Genomic DNA, 17,378 nt, shown 5'->3' on the forward strand with positions numbered 1-17,378 from the left:
TGCTCCCTCATTCCTCCCTCTCTATATTCAGATGTGTGAAAAGGGTGTCTGTTGATGGTGGGAACAAAGAAAGGAAAGGCTGGTGGGAACAAGGAAAAAACGAAGGCAATTGCCTCCAGTGTTGAATTGTGTGTGGAAATCCAAAGGTCATCTAGTCCAACCCCCTGCAATGCAGGAATCACAGCTTAAAGAATCCCTGATGGATGGCTATCCAATTTGTTTAAAAACCTCCAAGGAAGGAGACTTTACCACTTTGAGGTACAAAATCAAGCTTCAGGTGGTTTTTAGATGAAAAATTATCAGTAAATAAAGCCCACAGAAACAGTAGGTACAATCAATTTATTAACAAATAATTAATAATTTATTAGAAAACTTACATTTATTTACATTCTAAAATTAAAATTTACAGGAATATTTCAGATTTAATCTTCATTTATGTAATGAATAATTTTTTGCCATTAAAGAGCTCTTCATCTTGTCAGTAAAAAAAAAAAGTGTTACAGCAACAATTCAAAAGTTATACAAGTACAAACATGCTATAAAATAACAAGATTTCAAGGAAAGCATTTCTCTAGCTTCTTCTGAAATAGCACATTAAGGACTTGCTGTTTTTTTCAAACTATTCTGCAAAGTCTTTTGCAGTCTAGCTATGTTTGCATCCAAGGCTGCTAGACCATTTTTGAAGTCTTCTTCATCTCTAGAAGTGAATGTTGAAAAGGAAGATATAGTCCATTCAGATTTTCCAGACATCCAGTCAAAAGTTGAGAAACTGGAGTCAGGAACAGAAATACCAGGGCCTTTTTTCTGTGCGTTTCCTTTCTGATGTGGAATAGAAGCATAAAAGAATTTATCAGGCTGAAGTCCATCTGGATCGTCCGAAATCATTTTAGCAGCTTCATTTGTTATTTCTTTTGGCTGCATTTGGCATCTGTCTCCCTCCAGCTTTGCTGTCTTCCCCTTACTTTCAGACTCATTTTCCACAGTCTTTTTGGGACTAAAGCTACCATACAATTTATCAACGGCCTTTGCATTGTTGCCCGGCATCTCAAACCTAATTGGCTGCTTGGAATTGGCCAACCCAAAGTTACAGTCCTGTTTTGGGGGAACTTGACACTGTGTATCTGTCCTTTCAGCTGCTGCAGCCGGTTTCTGAGATGGCCTGCTACTCAATGGAATGTAAATAGTCTCATCCGGCCCATGCCCTTCTACCAAAGTACTTGAATTGCTGGCTGCTTCAACATCAGGCTTTAGAAAGGCAAAGCTTTTTGGAGCCACTATTTCCCCTGCAATAGGACTGTTTTGAGGAGGGTTTTCAGTTGCCCTCATGTCATATCCTTCACCTGGTACCTTCATCTTACTTTTTGGTAAGACAGGCTCTGCCAGAATAGGACTGGTTTCTAACTTTTTAAGGTAGCTCATTACAGAATCACTTAGAGGGTATGTGTCGGCCTGGAGCTGTTTTTCATGAATTTCCAAGAGTGCTTTCGACAGACTGCTTTCCTGTTTTGGTTTGGCAGTGTCCACAGTGAGGTCCGAGAGAAGTCTGGACATACTGCCCTGCAGAGCCCTGTTGAGAACAATTCAGTAGTTTAATTTTAATTAGGACAAGGAATATGACAAAATCCAAGATCCTCAATTTGTCTCAAGCAGTTGGGCTCTGGTTGTAGTTTTATACCCACTTACCTGTGGGTATAGACATGGTATACTGTACCTCTTTCAGGATACACTCCACCTTGAGACAATACAGAAGTTAGTCATACTGTTTAGTCATACCTATACTGAGCTTTTAAAGTAAAACTTAAAAGCTATGACTGCAGGTTGGGCTTTTTTGGTGGTCTGCCTTAAGTTTATCTTCCAAACGACCATTGTATTGAAGTAGAACATTATCTATTAGTTTTGTAAAGAGGTAAACACATTTAAACTTTCATTGAAAATAAAAGAAATAGAAAACTGAACGTGTTTTGTGTGTGTGTGTGTGTGTGTGTGTGTGTGTAAAAGTAAATGCCATAACCATGGGGGAGAAAGGATGCCAAGTGAGAGAGGCTATAAGTGAAGAGGGGTCTCTAGAAATGGGGCCATGTAAATACAACCGTACACCCAGCTGTCACTGCCTTCCAACAAGTCACATGGGCCAAAAGCAAGTTGGCTACAGTTACAAACACTGCTAGGAGGAAAAGTGCTGCCCCTTCCCCAAAACTAGTGATCAATGGTTGGCTTGTCTCCCTAACATGCCCTAGTATATGTGTTGTTGTTCTTGTTCTTGTTGATGATGATATTAATACAGTGGTACCTCGGGTTACAGACGCTTCAGGTTACAGACTCCGCTAACCCAAAAATAGTATCTCGGGCTAAGAACTTTGCTTCAGGATGAGAACAGAAATTGCACGGCGGCAGCACAGCAGCAGCAGGAGGCCCCATTAGCTAAAGTGGTGCTTCAGGTTAAGAACAGCTTCAGGTTAAGAACGGACCTCCAGAACGAATTCTTAACCCAAGGTACCACTGTAATAATAATAATTTAATTGTGTTGTGTTCTAATGTTGTGCAATGTCCTGATATTTCATGTTATAGTGATATAGAAATATTTTTATAAATAAAAGCCAAACGGCCACCATTCAGCCTTAAAGGAAGAACTAATGCTGCAATCGGAAGTCTTTACTAAGAGACACGCCTCCCATAACCCATTGCAATGGGTGTCTGGGGAAGAGCGGGAGAACCCCTCCCTTTGCCCACTGTTATGAATGGAATGCTTGCAACTTGAAAAACTAAATTGATTAAATGCTGCATCACTCTCTCCTGGAACAGTCAAGGAAAATTCCAAAAACATTAAAAACTGAACTCAAAAGTGCTGCCCACGAAACTGTTGTGGCTGCACCCACGGTTCTTTTAAAAAATAAAACGGTCTGAGGATTAGCTGTTTGTGGGGTGGAGGAGTCCTGGCACGTGTTCTGCTCCCCACTGTCCTGAATAGCTGAAGAGGTAAAAATTTAAGCTTTTTGAATAGTCTCAATAGTTCACTTCCAACCTATTAAACAGGAGACAAAAGTATGCACACAGGTTGCACAAACAACCCCCATCTAGTTTAAGCTACAGTCTGAAAAATCTACCTGTAATGTGTGGTAATGATGCCCAACTGGATTAGGTGAAGCAACAAGAGAAAATAAGAGCTAAAAACCAGAATGTGACAACTTTTATTCACACTGGTGAATAAATTGTAAAGGGTCATTTTTTCCCCTTTCTAGCAAGACAGGTTTCAACTTAGTCCATGAATCTCTGACACCATCTGGTGGCTAAGTACTACACCCACAGTGCAAGACTTGATATAACACTAAATATATGTGACAGAACTATCAGTTAAACTTCAACAAAGGTCTTGCGCGAGACTACCTGCTCCAGAAGCAGTTGTTGTTTTTATTATTTAAATTTGTATACTGCCCTATACCCATAGGTCTCAGGGCAGTTCACAGGATAAATTATGCCCTCTTCAAACAATTTTCTATTAAACAAGAAGCTCAAGTGAAATAAGGAGAGACGGAACAGCTGGAGGTAAGTAAATAGACTTGGCTAAGCAGATTTGTTTCTCTTTGTCTGTTTCTACACAATTTCTTTTCATACTTAATGTACCACCTCAAAATAAGTCTTAAGTAAATTGGATTCTTGATAGAGAGATTATTCAAACCCATTAACTGTAGAAAAACAAAGGACAAGTTTTCTTTATTTTCTGAACTTCTGTACATCCTTTGGACTCTCCTTCTGGGTGGCATTCTATAGTGAATGAATCAAGTCCCAAGAAGACTGAGCACGACCACCTCAATGTCAGCCGTAAGCCAATCAAGTTTCAGGAACTAGTGTAGCACACTCAAGTTCAGCTTACTGTCAGGATTACTTGCATTATACAGTTTTCAAAGAGCAACTAATTATTGAAACAAAGTCACAAGAGCAATACATTCTTCCCTAATAAAGTGACAGAAATGGGTTTCTGCTATATTATTTTGCCAATTTATATAGTTAATGAATACTAGTTGTAATATTAGTTTCAAGTGAAACTAGGGCTTGACCCAAACATTTAAAATAAAAAGCTGAATATTGTTCCTTTGCCATAGCATGTTCCCCCTCCCAAATCTGAAGTTTGAAAATCCTACCTGAAATTATTCTGCAAAATCTTTGGAGAATGTTCAATTTGGCTATTATTTTCAGAGATATTGGTGCTTTTAAACTGAAAAGAATCCACCATTTTCCAATATGGCGACTTCTCCCAGTCTTCTATAAGTTTATCATAGCTTTCAGATCAACATACATGCAATTTTCAGCTTTTCATTCTAAATGTGTTGGGCCTAAAATTTTGCTAACTGCACAGGACTAAAGTTAAAAGAAGGAAGTTAGAGCAAGGGCAATGTTACTGAACATTAGTTATTTGCACCACTTGATTAAAAGGTGAGATACATATTTAACAAGCAAATTAAGATAGTTACCGAGTCAATTCATGTAACCTATTCACTTCTGCATCTTTCTGACGCAATGTTATGCCTAAAATCTGGTTTTCTTTCTCAGCAACTTCCAACTTGTACTGTAAGCTCTTTGTGCTGTTCAGCATATCGTCTGCTTCTGAAACACATTGAAGAAGTGAAAATTGTAATTTTTACATTAAACGAATATGAACCCAGAAAGTGCCTCAGTGTACACACCAATTTTGAGCTTTGTTGAGAAAATATCATATTGCTGTTGCTTTTCATGAAGCTCTTGGTCCCTCTCGTGAATTATTCTGGTCAGCCTTCTATTTTCCTCTTTTTGGCTTTCTAACATTTTTATGATCTCTTCATTTTTATTCCGCAGCAACTCATTGCTTTTCATATATTCATTCAACTGACTCTGCAATGTGATATTCAAAGACTGGAGCGAGACTATAGGAAGAAGCATATAGTTGTTTTAAAAGACAAGTTCAACCCCAACAAATATTTATAACTACTAAAATATAAATAGGTGGCATGCCCTTGTAATCTCTAGGATTTTTAACAGCAATATATTTTGCCCAAGGCTTCCTTTGGAGACTGTCTAGAAATTTCAATCAGTAGAGAATGTTGCAACATGTCCTTAGATGAATATATATGAACTGTTCTGCTGTAGCTGTAATGAGTTTTTCTATTTCCTTCTAGGCCAAACTGAAGATGTCTTACTTACTGGTTGGAGCTGACTTAGGATGTAGCAGCTGCAATCATGAAGATACAGCCAACTCGCTGCATGCACTAACTGGTTCACCTACTTTTCTCCACACAATAATGTACATGGTAGAAATTCATAGTATGACCCAACTATACAAACTTTAATATTCAAACTGTAAGAGAAACCATGCATGTAACCACTTCCACAATCAAGTCAATAAGCCATTCCTGAATAAAGTTGTACGATACAATGGCATTGTTTCATATGAAACAGTATGAGAGGGAATGAGACAGTGGTCATGTTTTGATTAGCATCTCACATCTTAATAAGCCAAAATGTGAACCAGTCTTCTGCTCACACATGCAGCTAATTCGCAAGAGCCCATGAACATGCTAGGAAATCTTCAGCTAACTAGTTTCTGCTTTCATATGTACTGCAAATCTATTATTAACATATTTAGAAAATGTATTTAGCATTGGGTACAACACATTATAAAAAATCATCGGCATAAAACAAACCATGGAATAACAGAGTGACATAAGTCTGAATAACGGCTAGGAGAAGCAGCAGCATAACTGAAAACCTTTAGAGCTAGAAATCTGCTGCAGTTTAGTAGACAAGAATGAAAAAACATAGCTAATAGTTAATTGTGAATGTGCCAGTCATGCACACTTTGCTCTTACTAGTGGGCAGGAGAAAGAAGCCACGATCCTTCATTTGTTATTGGAGCAAAACAAACCTTTATTTCCAGTTTGGACAGACTTAAGCCAGGGAAAGCAGGTATAATTTGTGCATTTGTGGTAAACCATTAACTATGGCTTACTATTACATGAAGGGCTTTATATAAAGTAAATATAGTACGCTATTCAAGTACTTCATTAGACGAAAACAGCATTGCTTCCAGAACTGTTAGAAGTGTGAGTAACCAGCAGAGACTGTGAATACACCTCAAATTCTGTTTTAAGTGCTTTTAAAATACATTCAAATCTTTACACTTTGTTACTTACATTCATAGTTGCTATCCAGATTGCATTCTTTTTCTGCTCTCTCTTGGTTCTTCAGCTGTTGATTCAATATTCTTAGTCGTCTTCATTTGAATTGGGGGGTGGGAAAGTTTGCATTTAACAACGATTTTCTATGGCAATGGTTTTGATAAAAAGTGAGGGGACAAAACTATCTTCCTCAGCTTTTAAGTTAACTTTATCCATTCTGACAACCCCTCATTCTCTGCTAGATCCTCTTCTGCTTGGGACAATTGCACCACAGCTTTAAAACAATGCCAATACACAAAAAGCACAATCCAAGAATGTTCCCACAGCAGCTTGCGTATTATACAGTTGAACCCCAACTGCAACCGAGATGAGCTTCCAATCAGCTGAGGTTACCAGTGCTGATCTGATAAAGTCAGCAGAGAGGTTTGCTGTGGCTGAACCACAGTCCTATCAACCTATACAGTGGTACCTCGGGTTACATACGCTTCAGGTTACAGACTCCGCTAACCCAGAAATAGTGCTTCAGGTTAAGAACTTTGCTTCAGAATGAGAACAGAAATCGTGCTCCGGCAGCGCGGCAGCAGCAGGAGGCCCCATTAGCTAAAGTGGTGCTTCAGGTTAAGAACAGTTTCAGGTTATGTATGGACCTCCGGAACGAATTAAGTACTTAACCCGAGGTACCACTGTATGCACAAACTGATCACAGTTGTTATCACTAGCATTACCAACTGTTATTATACACAATAACGGAACTATTTTGTTCCATTACGTGGATAACCATTATGTGGCAGTGAACTGCCTTTTGCAGTTCCCCCGGCAGACCCCTCTTCTTCCACAATGAACTCCACAAGAAAGTGAAAATTGGGTGGAGAACAAGGATTGCGCCAACTTTTATATCAAGATAGTCTGCTGATGTTTCAACTCCCAAATGCATCTTACTCATTTTAGTTGAACATTGATAAACAAGTTTTAGATTGTTTCACAAAAAAGTTTCAACATGTTAATTTATTATACAGTATTTCTGTTTTATAGATAACAGACTTAATTTGTATGTATACATAATCTATGCATCTACTCCTTTAAAAAAAGGACAGAATTGTAATCCTGCTGTAAAATGCTTCTGTTTTAAGTGCACATTCACTCTTTCGTTAACTGTTCTAAACTGAGATCTGGTGAATTACCATTGCTGATCTTCCATACATGTATTACTGACCTGCGCAATTGGGCATTTTCACTTCTGAGAGGTTGAACAGCAAGTGCTATTTCAGCCTGTACATTTGCATTTCCAACAACTGCAGGCAAGAGTGATACTGTGTCTTCCACTTCACCTAGCAACCTCAAAATATCTGAATCATCTATAATAGGGAAAGGAAGAATCTGTTGAGTAATCAAATGCACTCCTCAAAACATGTTGTGGAAGAATAAAAATTCACAATCCTAGAAAGATACCAAGTACTTTCACATCAGCTATATGCTACAATAGATTTAAGACAGAGCTCTGTCTTCAATATGTCCCTTTCCAAAGGAAGGGGACAAATTTCATTAATGTTTTTGCAGAGCATGTTGCTAAAAGAAAAAACCAGCACTTTACCCAGAGAATAATGAGAACCCTTGTGTATATATATCAACCTTATTGTTCCAGGTGTAATGTTGGCAACATGACCCTAAACACATCTACTTACAGCTAATTATTCCAGAAGCTTCCTTTACTTCCATATAAGCTTGCTTGCTTACTTACCTGCTGCCCAGGATGAACAGTACTTGCCAGCTCACAAAGTGGAAATAATAAGAATTCCACCATGGGTGTTTCCGCATCTAATAAGACTTACATTAATATGGGAATCCACAAGAAACATTTTATAACCTATTCATATTAGGTAGGGCAAGGCAGATAGTTATATTTGCTTTCTATACTCATCAGATTTTTTTTTTTTTTTTTAAAGATGTCTCACATTCAGATCTACTACCTATCAAACTCCACTGGAAGCTTTCATGCTGTACTGATCTGGAACATGATTCCTTAATCAAGAAAGTATCCAAAATTATTTTAATAAGAATAGCAATGAGTTGTAAATCACTAGTTTTCCATACATGAAGCAGATCTGATTAGGAAAATGAAGGGGAAAAGATTTGATTATTATTTTTTTACATTTGACTTCAGATTTTTTACAAAACAAAAAACACCACTCAGCCATATTGAGAATGTGAACACTCTCCCTTGTGCAGAAAGGAGTCTCTGTGCTTTATTGCCTACTAAATGTAAAGGGACCCCTGACCGTTAGGTCCAGTCGCAGACGACTCTGGGGTTGCGGCGCTCATCTCACTTTACTAGCCGAGGGAGCTGGCGTACAGCTTCCGGGTCATGTGGCCAGCATGACTAAGCCGCTTCTGGCAAACCAGAGCAGTGCATGGAAACGACATTTACCCTCCTGCCAGAGTGGTACCTATTTATCTACTTGCAGTTTTGTGCTTTCGAACTGCTAGGTTGGCAGGAGCAGGGACCGAGCAACGGGAGCTCACCCCGTCGCGGGGATTTGAACCGTGACCTTCTGATCGGCAAGCCCTAGGCTCTGTGGTTTAACCCACAGGGCCACCCGCGTCCCTTTTATTGCCTACTACTAACAGATAAAAGGAACAAAATACTAAAATATGAAACCTTAGTAGAAAGACAAAATTAGTAGAAACAAATGTGGTTTTGTCATGTTGGTATTCAATTAAGTAAACCTTACAGAAGTATAAATCAATTATAGTGTAAGCAGAAATCTCATATTACCCTGATCAGTGAGCAAGGCGTTAAGTTCTCCCAAAAGATACTTCACGGTTTTCACTTTCTGAGCTGTTTTTTGAAGGCTTGTCTTTTTAGGTTTTAAAATGTCCTTGTCAAAGCTCGTCTGACAGCTTGTATCTCTCACTGGTGCCATATCAACTCCATCCAAGTTTTCCTCTTCACTCAGAGTACCCTCACTATATTCTTCAGCAGTGTCTTCTCTAGAAATCAAGGGCTTGGACTGAATTGGGTCAACATCTTGGTACTTTCCATCAACCTTCCCATTCTCCTTTTCACGTGCTTGCAACAGAGCCAGATGTGCTTGAATACATCTTATTAAGTCTGCCTCTTTAATCTGCTGTTCGTGGTTTCCTTGATCTGGCACAGTTTCTCTGGTACTAGGTGGAGCAAGTACTGTGGGTGGCGTAGGATTGTTTGGAGCAGACTGGATCATGTGGGGCAGGGCAGAACATAAAGCAACAGTCTGCCCTTGGGCATCAGAAGTGGAGCCACTGGGACCTTCTGGCAAGAGAAGTCCCATCTGTGATACACACTGAGTGCAGCTCTCAATGACAGCACCCTATAAAAAGAGCATATGAATAATTTATTCTACACTGAAATGTTAATACTGCACACTCAGTTATGAGTAGTGTTTAGATGTGCAGCCTTCTACTAGAAAGGTAAATATTACGTTAGGGACCGTATTTTTTGCTCTATAAGACGCACCTGACCATAAGACGCACCTAGTTTTAGAGGAGGAAAACAAGAAAAAAAATTCTGAATCTGCGCAGCACCTCTTCAGCAAAGCGGGGGGAGAAACAGAAGGGGCTCCGTTTCTCCTCCCGCTTCGCTGAAGGGGCGCTGCGCAGCTCTCCCTCTCTGCGCAGTGCCTCTCCAGCAAAGCGAAGCCAGAACAGCAAGTGCTGTTCTGGGATAGCCGCACCAAGCCTCTTCAGGGCAGGGCGAGTGTTCCTCCCTTTGCTCTGAAGAGGCTTCGCGCAGCTATCCCAGAAGTCAGAACAGCAAGAGGGATCGCTGCGCAGCTGGGATAGCTGCGCAGCCTGCATTCGCTACATAAGACACACACACATTTCCCCTTACTTTTTAGGAGGGGTAAAAGTGTGTCTTATAGAGCGAAAAATACGGTAAATATGATCTTTTCTATGACACCATGCAGGATCTCTTTCCCCACTTCTTAAGCATACTTTCAAAGGCACAGCAGTTGACATACCCTATCCTAAAGGCTTATTTAACAATAGGCTATTTTGCCATTTGATTGTTATCCAACACACAAAGAGAGACAAAGAGAGATTGCCTAAATTGTATTAGTTGAACCTGATGGGGTAATCTATGGCAGGTGTTTCAAAATATATGCAGAATTAAAGGTTGCTTCAGTACTGGTGTTCTTCAAAACAGCTTCACTTTGAAGCAGGTGAAGTTGGATTTGTTTTAACAATTTTTTCTTTCTTTTCCCCTTCCGGCTTGCAGAATTAATTTGTTGCAATTGTGCTGTATTGTGCTCGCCCAATGTAGTGAGGAAGAATTTAGAAGAATGGGTGACAAGCAAATTCTACTTATACAGCTCTGATACAGCTGACACCTTCCAGCATTTAGACATGTTGGAAAACATGAAACTGATTCAGGGCTAAGCATAAAGGTGTTCGTAACAGTTTATTATTGTTCATTTGTAACAGTATTTATATAATGCCTACTACGGTCAGCCTCAAGACGGTGTACAAGGTGATAAAATATAGCAATAAATCTCAGTAAAATATAAAAAATGCAGCTGATAATCCAAAGGGCACTATTAATTCTCAACATTAAATGCCAGAAAAGGCTTAAGCAAACAGGCATGTTTTTAAGAAGTGTCATGTGATGGGAAAAATATAGTGTTTTCCTGAATGTGATCTGCTGGACTTTGACACAAGCTGCTGACCTTAACATAGAGTCTTACATTCCTGTTGTCCCCTCCAACCTCTTACGTTGTCAAATACCCAAGGGGAAATTGAAATTATATTATGGTTCCTCCTCTTTGACAACCACAAATAAATAAAATGAAAAAAATGACTAGTAATCTACATCTACACCAACACTTGTTAAATTGCATTAGACTTTAGAAGCCCCCATTTTAACATGTATTAAGGGAACTTTTAAGGAAGGCAAAACAGTAGAAATCTATCAACAGTATGCACAGAACAAAACGTGGCAATCCAAAATTTAAGATAGTACTTACAGGCTGAACAAACGAAGGATTAGCTGCATATTGTGGGGACAGAGCTGGTGTAGAGGTAGGCAAACGGGAGTTGAATGCTGTTACAGGCTGATATGTTGCTATCGATTGAGGTATAAAGAACAAAATTGTCAATGTTAAGATTAAATATATCCATCCCACAACGTCTGTCAGATCAAATCATGCCATTCCCACTCACTGTGTTCAGGAATGATGGAACATGGAACTTCAGGAATGCCACTGGATTTTTGCAGCGGTTGGGTGTTTAGCAGAGACATCTGGGTTTGCACATGCTCACACAGTTTCTGATGCATCACAGGAGAGTGCTGAGTGCAAGGTATATGAATTGGTTGAGGAGGAGCAGGTTGCCCTGTGCTTACAGGAGTTGTGTCTTTTTCAGCAACTGCAGCATTCAATGATGCTGGCTTATTTGGCATAGGCACTACGAAAAGCAAAAAGGAGTACTTTTAACTCTGTTAAGTTATATTCTAAAACAACAAAGATGTAGCAGTAACCTTTTGAGTTTTGGAATTCTGCTCTTGAAGCATTGCCATGCGCTTGTAGTCTTGATTATGTTTTACCTCACATTACGTAAGATAAAAGTAAAAATACGTAAGTTATACTCTTAAGTATTCCTCAAAGTCTAAACTATTTTCTAATAGTTCAAGAATATTCTTTGTGCAGTCATATGAGCATTCTTCACAGACTCATAGTGGCCTGTACTTGACCAAAGACTGTACAGTGAAACACGTAATTTAGTCCTATTGATGAATACAACAAAAAACTTAGACCTCCATGAAGCAAATTTGATCTACTAGCGCAGGTGAAATCTACTGAACATTTATGGTACAGTAAGGCTATTTTTAAAAAATCAGATCTTTTAAAGAGTAATGTATAAATTGTGTTTTATCATTTTCTTACAGCTATTCTGTAACAAAACACTGAATGGATATAATAAAATAAAGAATTAACTTGAAAATAAAGTTGAAGAAAAACATCTTACCCATTCCTTTACGCACATTTGCAGAAATACTTTTTTTCTTTTGACCCCTCTTCTTTGAACCATTGACTTTACTGAGTAAAGGTCTTGAAGCTGTTCTGACAAAAGCTGCTTTTCCTGCCTTTTGACAGAGGTTTTCCATCCCTAGCACCATTTGAAATAATATCATTTAGCAACAAAGTAAGTTACTTGCAGAATGAAAACTGAATTCCAGTAATTAAAAAGAATACTACCTTCAGATTCATTTTGCAAAATGTCCTTTAGTAAAGACGCACAGCGATCCAGGCCATGATGAATGGTTGCAACCTATAGAAAGGATATGAAAGAGAATGCAAACAGTTTTCATTCACAGAAAATGGCTCATTATTACACCTTCTTTATTCTGTGAGCTAGTAAATGTTCCAAAGTGTATGTTGGAAACTGCAATCAGTACTGAATGCTTCTGCTAGGATGCCCGTGAGTGCTAGGCATTGTATGATTTGCCCTGGCTGCTGGTTTGTTTCCAGGCTTAATTCAAGATACTCATTACAACCCTTGCTGGCTTGGGACCTGCATATCTTAACAGCAGGGGTGGGCAACCTTGGGCCTGTAGGCTAATCTTGACCTATGAGGTCCTTTCCTTCCAACCATGTCTACCTGCCTGTCAGTTGACATAACTGGGTTAAATCCTGCAGTGGCTGCATGTGATTGTTCCCAGCAAGGCACAGGCCTATGTAGCAAATGAGTTAAATACTGTTCAAGTCAAGTGATCAAGCATTTCTGTTTAAGCTAGGGCTGGACAATATTAGCTTTTCAACATTGCGGTGTCTCGCCAGCCAAACACCGTCTATCACGATGTTGAAAAAACAAGATGCATTGGCCTCTGCTTGCAAGACACCGGGTGAAACTGCCCCAGCTCTCACCTCAAGAGCTGAGGCGATTTCACCCAGGCTTGCAGGCTAGGACAATGCAGCTTGTTCGCGCAGCTCAGCTGGGGGGAGGGAACATTTCCCCTCCCCAGCTGAGACATCCCTGTTCCTTTTGCTGCTCACACACGAGTGACAGAGAGTATTGGGGCTCCTTTAATTGCTAGACTGAGGCAAGGGCAGCTGTGCACTCCTCAGGTGAGCAGTTTAAAGATTCAGAGGGAGGAACAGGCTGTATCGGCGCCTCGCCGATACAGCTTGTTTCTCCCTCCGCGTCGTATGAAGGCAGTGGGATGGTGGTTTCACTAAGCCATGTATTGCTGGTGAAACCACCGCTGCTCCTGAGTCCCTCTGCTAGCAGTGCCCGCTGGAAGAAGAAACATTGACTCCCTCCAGTGCATGCTGCTAGCACAGGGATTCAGGAGCAGTGTCGGTTTCACCAGTGATATACCGCTTAATGAAACCAACATCACGGTCTGCTCTTCATACTGGTTCTGGGCAATATATTGATATATCGCCCAGGCCTAGTTTGAGCCTACAAAACCAGAGACTCAAACAGGAGCTGTCTGAAAGTCCTTTGCAAACAGGAAATGAATTTTAAATAGTACTGCACTTTGAAATCCCAACAATTGGGGCTTCAAAGTGCAACATGAGCTGACATCACAATGGCATTAAGTGATTAACAGATGGGCAGCCATCCATCCAGAAAAGGTTCCTTACTCCTGCTTAAAAGATTACCCTCTTCCATATAACTTTCTGACAAGGCCCTGTTCTCCAGATTAATTGAAAATGTGAAACATGATGACAGTAACCAGGGCTAGTGGCTTTTCGTAGCAATATTTAATATGCACAAATAAAAAACTTTGCTCAGATTTTGTATGATAGTCTGTCATTACCTGATCTTCAGAATCTGTGGAATACAAGGAGTAGCCAAAATCAGCATCAGGACGTGCCACTTTTCTTAAAGCATTCCTGAAACACAGAAATGCTGTGTCAACTCTCTCTCTAGCATACATACAAAACAACACTTGGACACATTTTGGACTTTGATATCTAGGAAAGGAAACATGCTAAAACACAGTATCAGAAACTCTAAAACCAACTTAACTTAACTTTTTGACGTAGTTTGAAGGCATTATATGTAATATTTGATAAGGAATTTAAGACGATTCTATACTCTTCATTTCTAAAGACAAGCATTGGTCCCAACCAGCCAGTCTGCAGAACCTGGCGCTTTGCCAGCAAAAAGGACAACATGTGGTGCTGTGGGTTAAACCACAGAGCCTAGGGCTTGCCGATCAGAAGGTCGGCGGTTCAAATCCCCGTGGCGGGGTGAGCTCCTGTTGCTCGGTCCCTGCTCCTGCCAACCTAGCAGTTCAAAAGCACATCAAAATGCAAGTAGATAAATAGGTACCGCTCTGGCGGGAAGGTAAATGTGTTTCCGTGCGCTGCTCTGGTTCGTCAGAAGCGGCTTAGTCATGCTGGCCACATGACCCGGAAGCTGTCTGTGGACAAACGCCGGCTCCCTTGGCCTATAGAGCGAGATGAGTGCCGCAACCCCAGAGTCGTCCACGACTGGACCTAATAGTCAAGGGTCCCTTTACCCTTTACCTTTACTGCTCAAACCTGAACAAATGTAGAAGTTATGAGGATATTCTTACTGTTTTCCTCCACTTGCTAGTTTAGCTGATCCTGTCAACCTTCCTGATGACAGTACCTGTTGGTTGCACAAACAAGCACTCAATATTTGGTATTAGTTTTCCAGAATAAGTATAACAGAACACACACCTCAGGCTTACAAAAGAGAGAGAGAGAGACACTACATCTTCTACAGGAAACCCAGCATGCAAGTGATGTTTTATTTCAAAAATGCTTATAAGAGCATAGAACTGATAACAGAAATATTTCATTCTACTTCAAGAGTGAAAAGCGATATACAGTAGTGTAGCATGTCTGACCAATACTTTGTATGTAAGCTAGTTAAGAGTCTTTTTTAAGAATAAATAACCATTAGGAGCATCTAGGCCTTTGTGAATTGATTCCAATCAATCAGCTAACCCATATTTGCAAATGTCAAGAACAGAATACTTCACATTTTGAAATTCAGATTCCCTGCACAAGCATGACTATTAACTGGCCATTTCAACAAGGAAAACACTGGTTTCCAACTAAGAGCCTTTATAACCTCAACCATTTGGTAATGTGTTCTATAACTATTAATAATAAATAAAACCACTGCAGACCAGGAGAGGTTATGCTTAAGTAGTTAAACTCATACTATTTTTGTACAATCTGGTATTTCAGAAACAATCACAGTTCACACCATCACATTTTGCGTGTGTGCTCCAGGAGCAAGAGCGATAGGGATCAGCTTAAAGACCCTCTGCTTTTACGAATTCTAGAAGGGTGGGCTTGTTACCTACTCTGTTGGTAAAAGCAACAGTCTCGCGGCACCTTAAGAACTAAATAAGATGCATCAATAACAGAGGCGTTCGCGGATCTCACTCCACTTCCATCATCAGGTGCATGAACTGCAGTTTTGAGTCGGTAAGCATACAGGCATCATGCACGGTTAGGGGGAATGCAGAGCCCTGAGGTTACGAGGGGGAACTCAGGGAGAAGAGCCCGAACTTAATGGCAAGGGAGGGAGCGCTTTCCTCCCCTTCTCCCGCCCGCATTTACCTTGTGCCTTACGGAGCCCGGCCTCGCCATCTCCTTCCAGCCAAGAGGCTGCCTCTTCCTCCAAGCTGACTGACGGGCCCAACGGTTACTCACGGGGCAGAGCCTGTCTCAAGCCCCGCCCCCTACTTGCTCTCATTGAGGCGGCGGCGGCGGCAGACCGAGCGGGAAAGGAAGAGGTAGGAGGGAAATAAATAAGAGCCCGGCGGTCTATTCTATTCTATTGGTCTATTCTATTGGTTAGAGCCGTTCCTAAGTCGGACCAATAGAGGAAGCGGAGCGTGAGAGAGGCGTGGCTTAGCCCGTTTTCCCCTTAGTCAACCCGCGGAGGGTGGGACCGGTGTTTACTAGGCGCCCTGCACACGTTTCTCTGGGAGTAAGAGCCATTGAACTGAGTTGAAATCCTCACAGGCCAGTTTTTTTTTGCTGCTGGGGGAAGGGAAGGGGCCCTTGCTTTTGGCTCCGGAAGCTCATCCTGCGCCCAGTGTGTTAGCCTAAGGCAGAGGTTTTCAACCTTTTTGAGTTCACGGCTCCCTTGACCAACTTCATTCTTTTTGCGGCACTCCTGTGGGGCTCAGGAGCTCAGTTATGGGTCACCCTTTGCCTGCAGAGCTGGCAGCCTCTCACCCTTTTTCGAACACCCTCCCTTGTGGGTGGAGAGCCTCCTCTCTTCTTGGGAGTCCTCTGGGCAGCAGCTGCTGCCGCCGCCGCCATCCCTGGTCCCCTAGCTGCGTCCCCTGCCCACAGGGGCCTGGCAAGCCCCAGGGGCACCCTTTGCCTGGGGAACTTGTAGCCAAGGCTGCTGCAACAAACAGCTGTGCAAGCCTTGGGGAGGCAGAGATGCAAGAAGGCATCAGAGAAGGGAGGGAAAGAAAAAGGGGCAGAGGCCAGTGTTGCCCGTGGCACCCCAACCATCATTCAAGGCACCCCAAAGTGCCACGGCACACAGGTTAAAAACCACTGGCCTAAGGAGATACCCAATCAGCCTTGTGGTTCTTTTATAAAATAAATCACCTTCTGTGTCGCCACAGCATTTGTTTCAACATACAGTGCTCCTTCCTGTGACATCCTACAGGTACTGGTCATTTTTCCAACAATTCAGCGCAGTCAGCTTTGTTATTGGGCAGCATATACATATTGTTAATTTTAAAAATCCACTTAACATCAACCTACTTTTGCGGGAGTTATTGATTTGTTCTTGTTTTATGTATGTATTTTGTCTTACCATTTTGTTGTCAACTGCCCTGTGATCTTTGGATGAAGGGTGGTATACAAATTATTAATAATAATAATAATAGTGCCAGCATATGAAAGTAAACTTAAAGGTGTCAGACAAATTATTAAGAAATTATTCTTTATCCTTTTGGTGTGCCACCTTGCAGAGGGGAAAGAGGCAACAACAAACAAGCTTCCAGACACCCAAGTCCAGGTTAGGATCAGCCCGGGTCCGGGAAGACACTTCAATAAGTGGCTGTTGCTTGGTGTCAGTGGGAGCAGACTGGCAACCCACTCCCTGGCCCCCTACCGAGCCTGAAAGAGGTACAGAGAGATACTGATGTTATTGTTCGCCTCAGGCTGAGAAACACACTGTGTCCAGCTCCTCAACATCCTTCTCCACCTTCGCAGGGGGAGCCTCTGCTCTGCACCC

At 41.2% G+C, this 17,378-nt stretch overlaps 1 protein-coding gene across 2 annotated transcripts; it reads right to left on the bottom strand.

The window, feature by feature from the left end:
- Nucleotides 1-324: 324 nt before the first annotated feature.
- CCDC14 (coiled-coil domain containing 14) lies at nucleotides 325-15,873 on the bottom strand. Of its 2 annotated transcripts, none has more exons than XM_081871408.1 (13): nucleotides 15,734-15,873; nucleotides 14,713-14,768; nucleotides 13,948-14,023; nucleotides 12,380-12,452; nucleotides 12,150-12,290; nucleotides 11,346-11,588; nucleotides 11,150-11,247; nucleotides 8,923-9,496; nucleotides 7,363-7,504; nucleotides 6,165-6,244; nucleotides 4,683-4,898; nucleotides 4,470-4,599; nucleotides 325-1,567 (listed from the first exon to the last, which is right to left on the bottom strand). In XM_081871408.1, exons 1-13 carry the CDS (start codon nucleotides 15,761-15,763, stop codon nucleotides 595-597), a joined length of 2,832 nt encoding a protein of 943 aa, XP_081727534.1. In that variant the 5' UTR covers nucleotides 15,764-15,873; the 3' UTR covers nucleotides 325-594. The 2 variants fall into 2 exon arrangements, with proteins under 2 accessions (XP_081727534.1, XP_081727533.1); XM_081871407.1 differs by having other exon boundaries at nucleotides 4,470-4,602.
- Nucleotides 15,874-17,378: the final 1,505 nt, after the last annotated feature.

Source organism: Podarcis erhardii (genome assembly GCF_964252035.2).
Source record: "Podarcis erhardii genome assembly, chromosome: 1".
Taxonomy (NCBI): Eukaryota; Metazoa; Chordata; class Lepidosauria; order Squamata; family Lacertidae; genus Podarcis; species Podarcis erhardii.

What these genes read in the sequence shown, in the direction of transcription:
- CCDC14 (XM_081871407.1), bottom strand. Translation starts at nt 15,763, where the DNA reads ATGGCGAGGCCGGGCTCCGTAAGGCACAAG. An exon ending in TTCCATCATTCCTGAACACA is followed by an intron (nt 11,248 to 11,345) that starts GTGAGTGGGAAT and finishes CTCAATCGATAG; the next exon opens with CAACATATCAGCCTGTAACA. An exon ending in CTCAACAAAGCTCAAAATTG is followed by an intron (nt 4,603 to 4,682) that starts GTGTGTACACTG and finishes AATGTGTTTCAG; the next exon opens with AAGCAGACGATATGCTGAAC.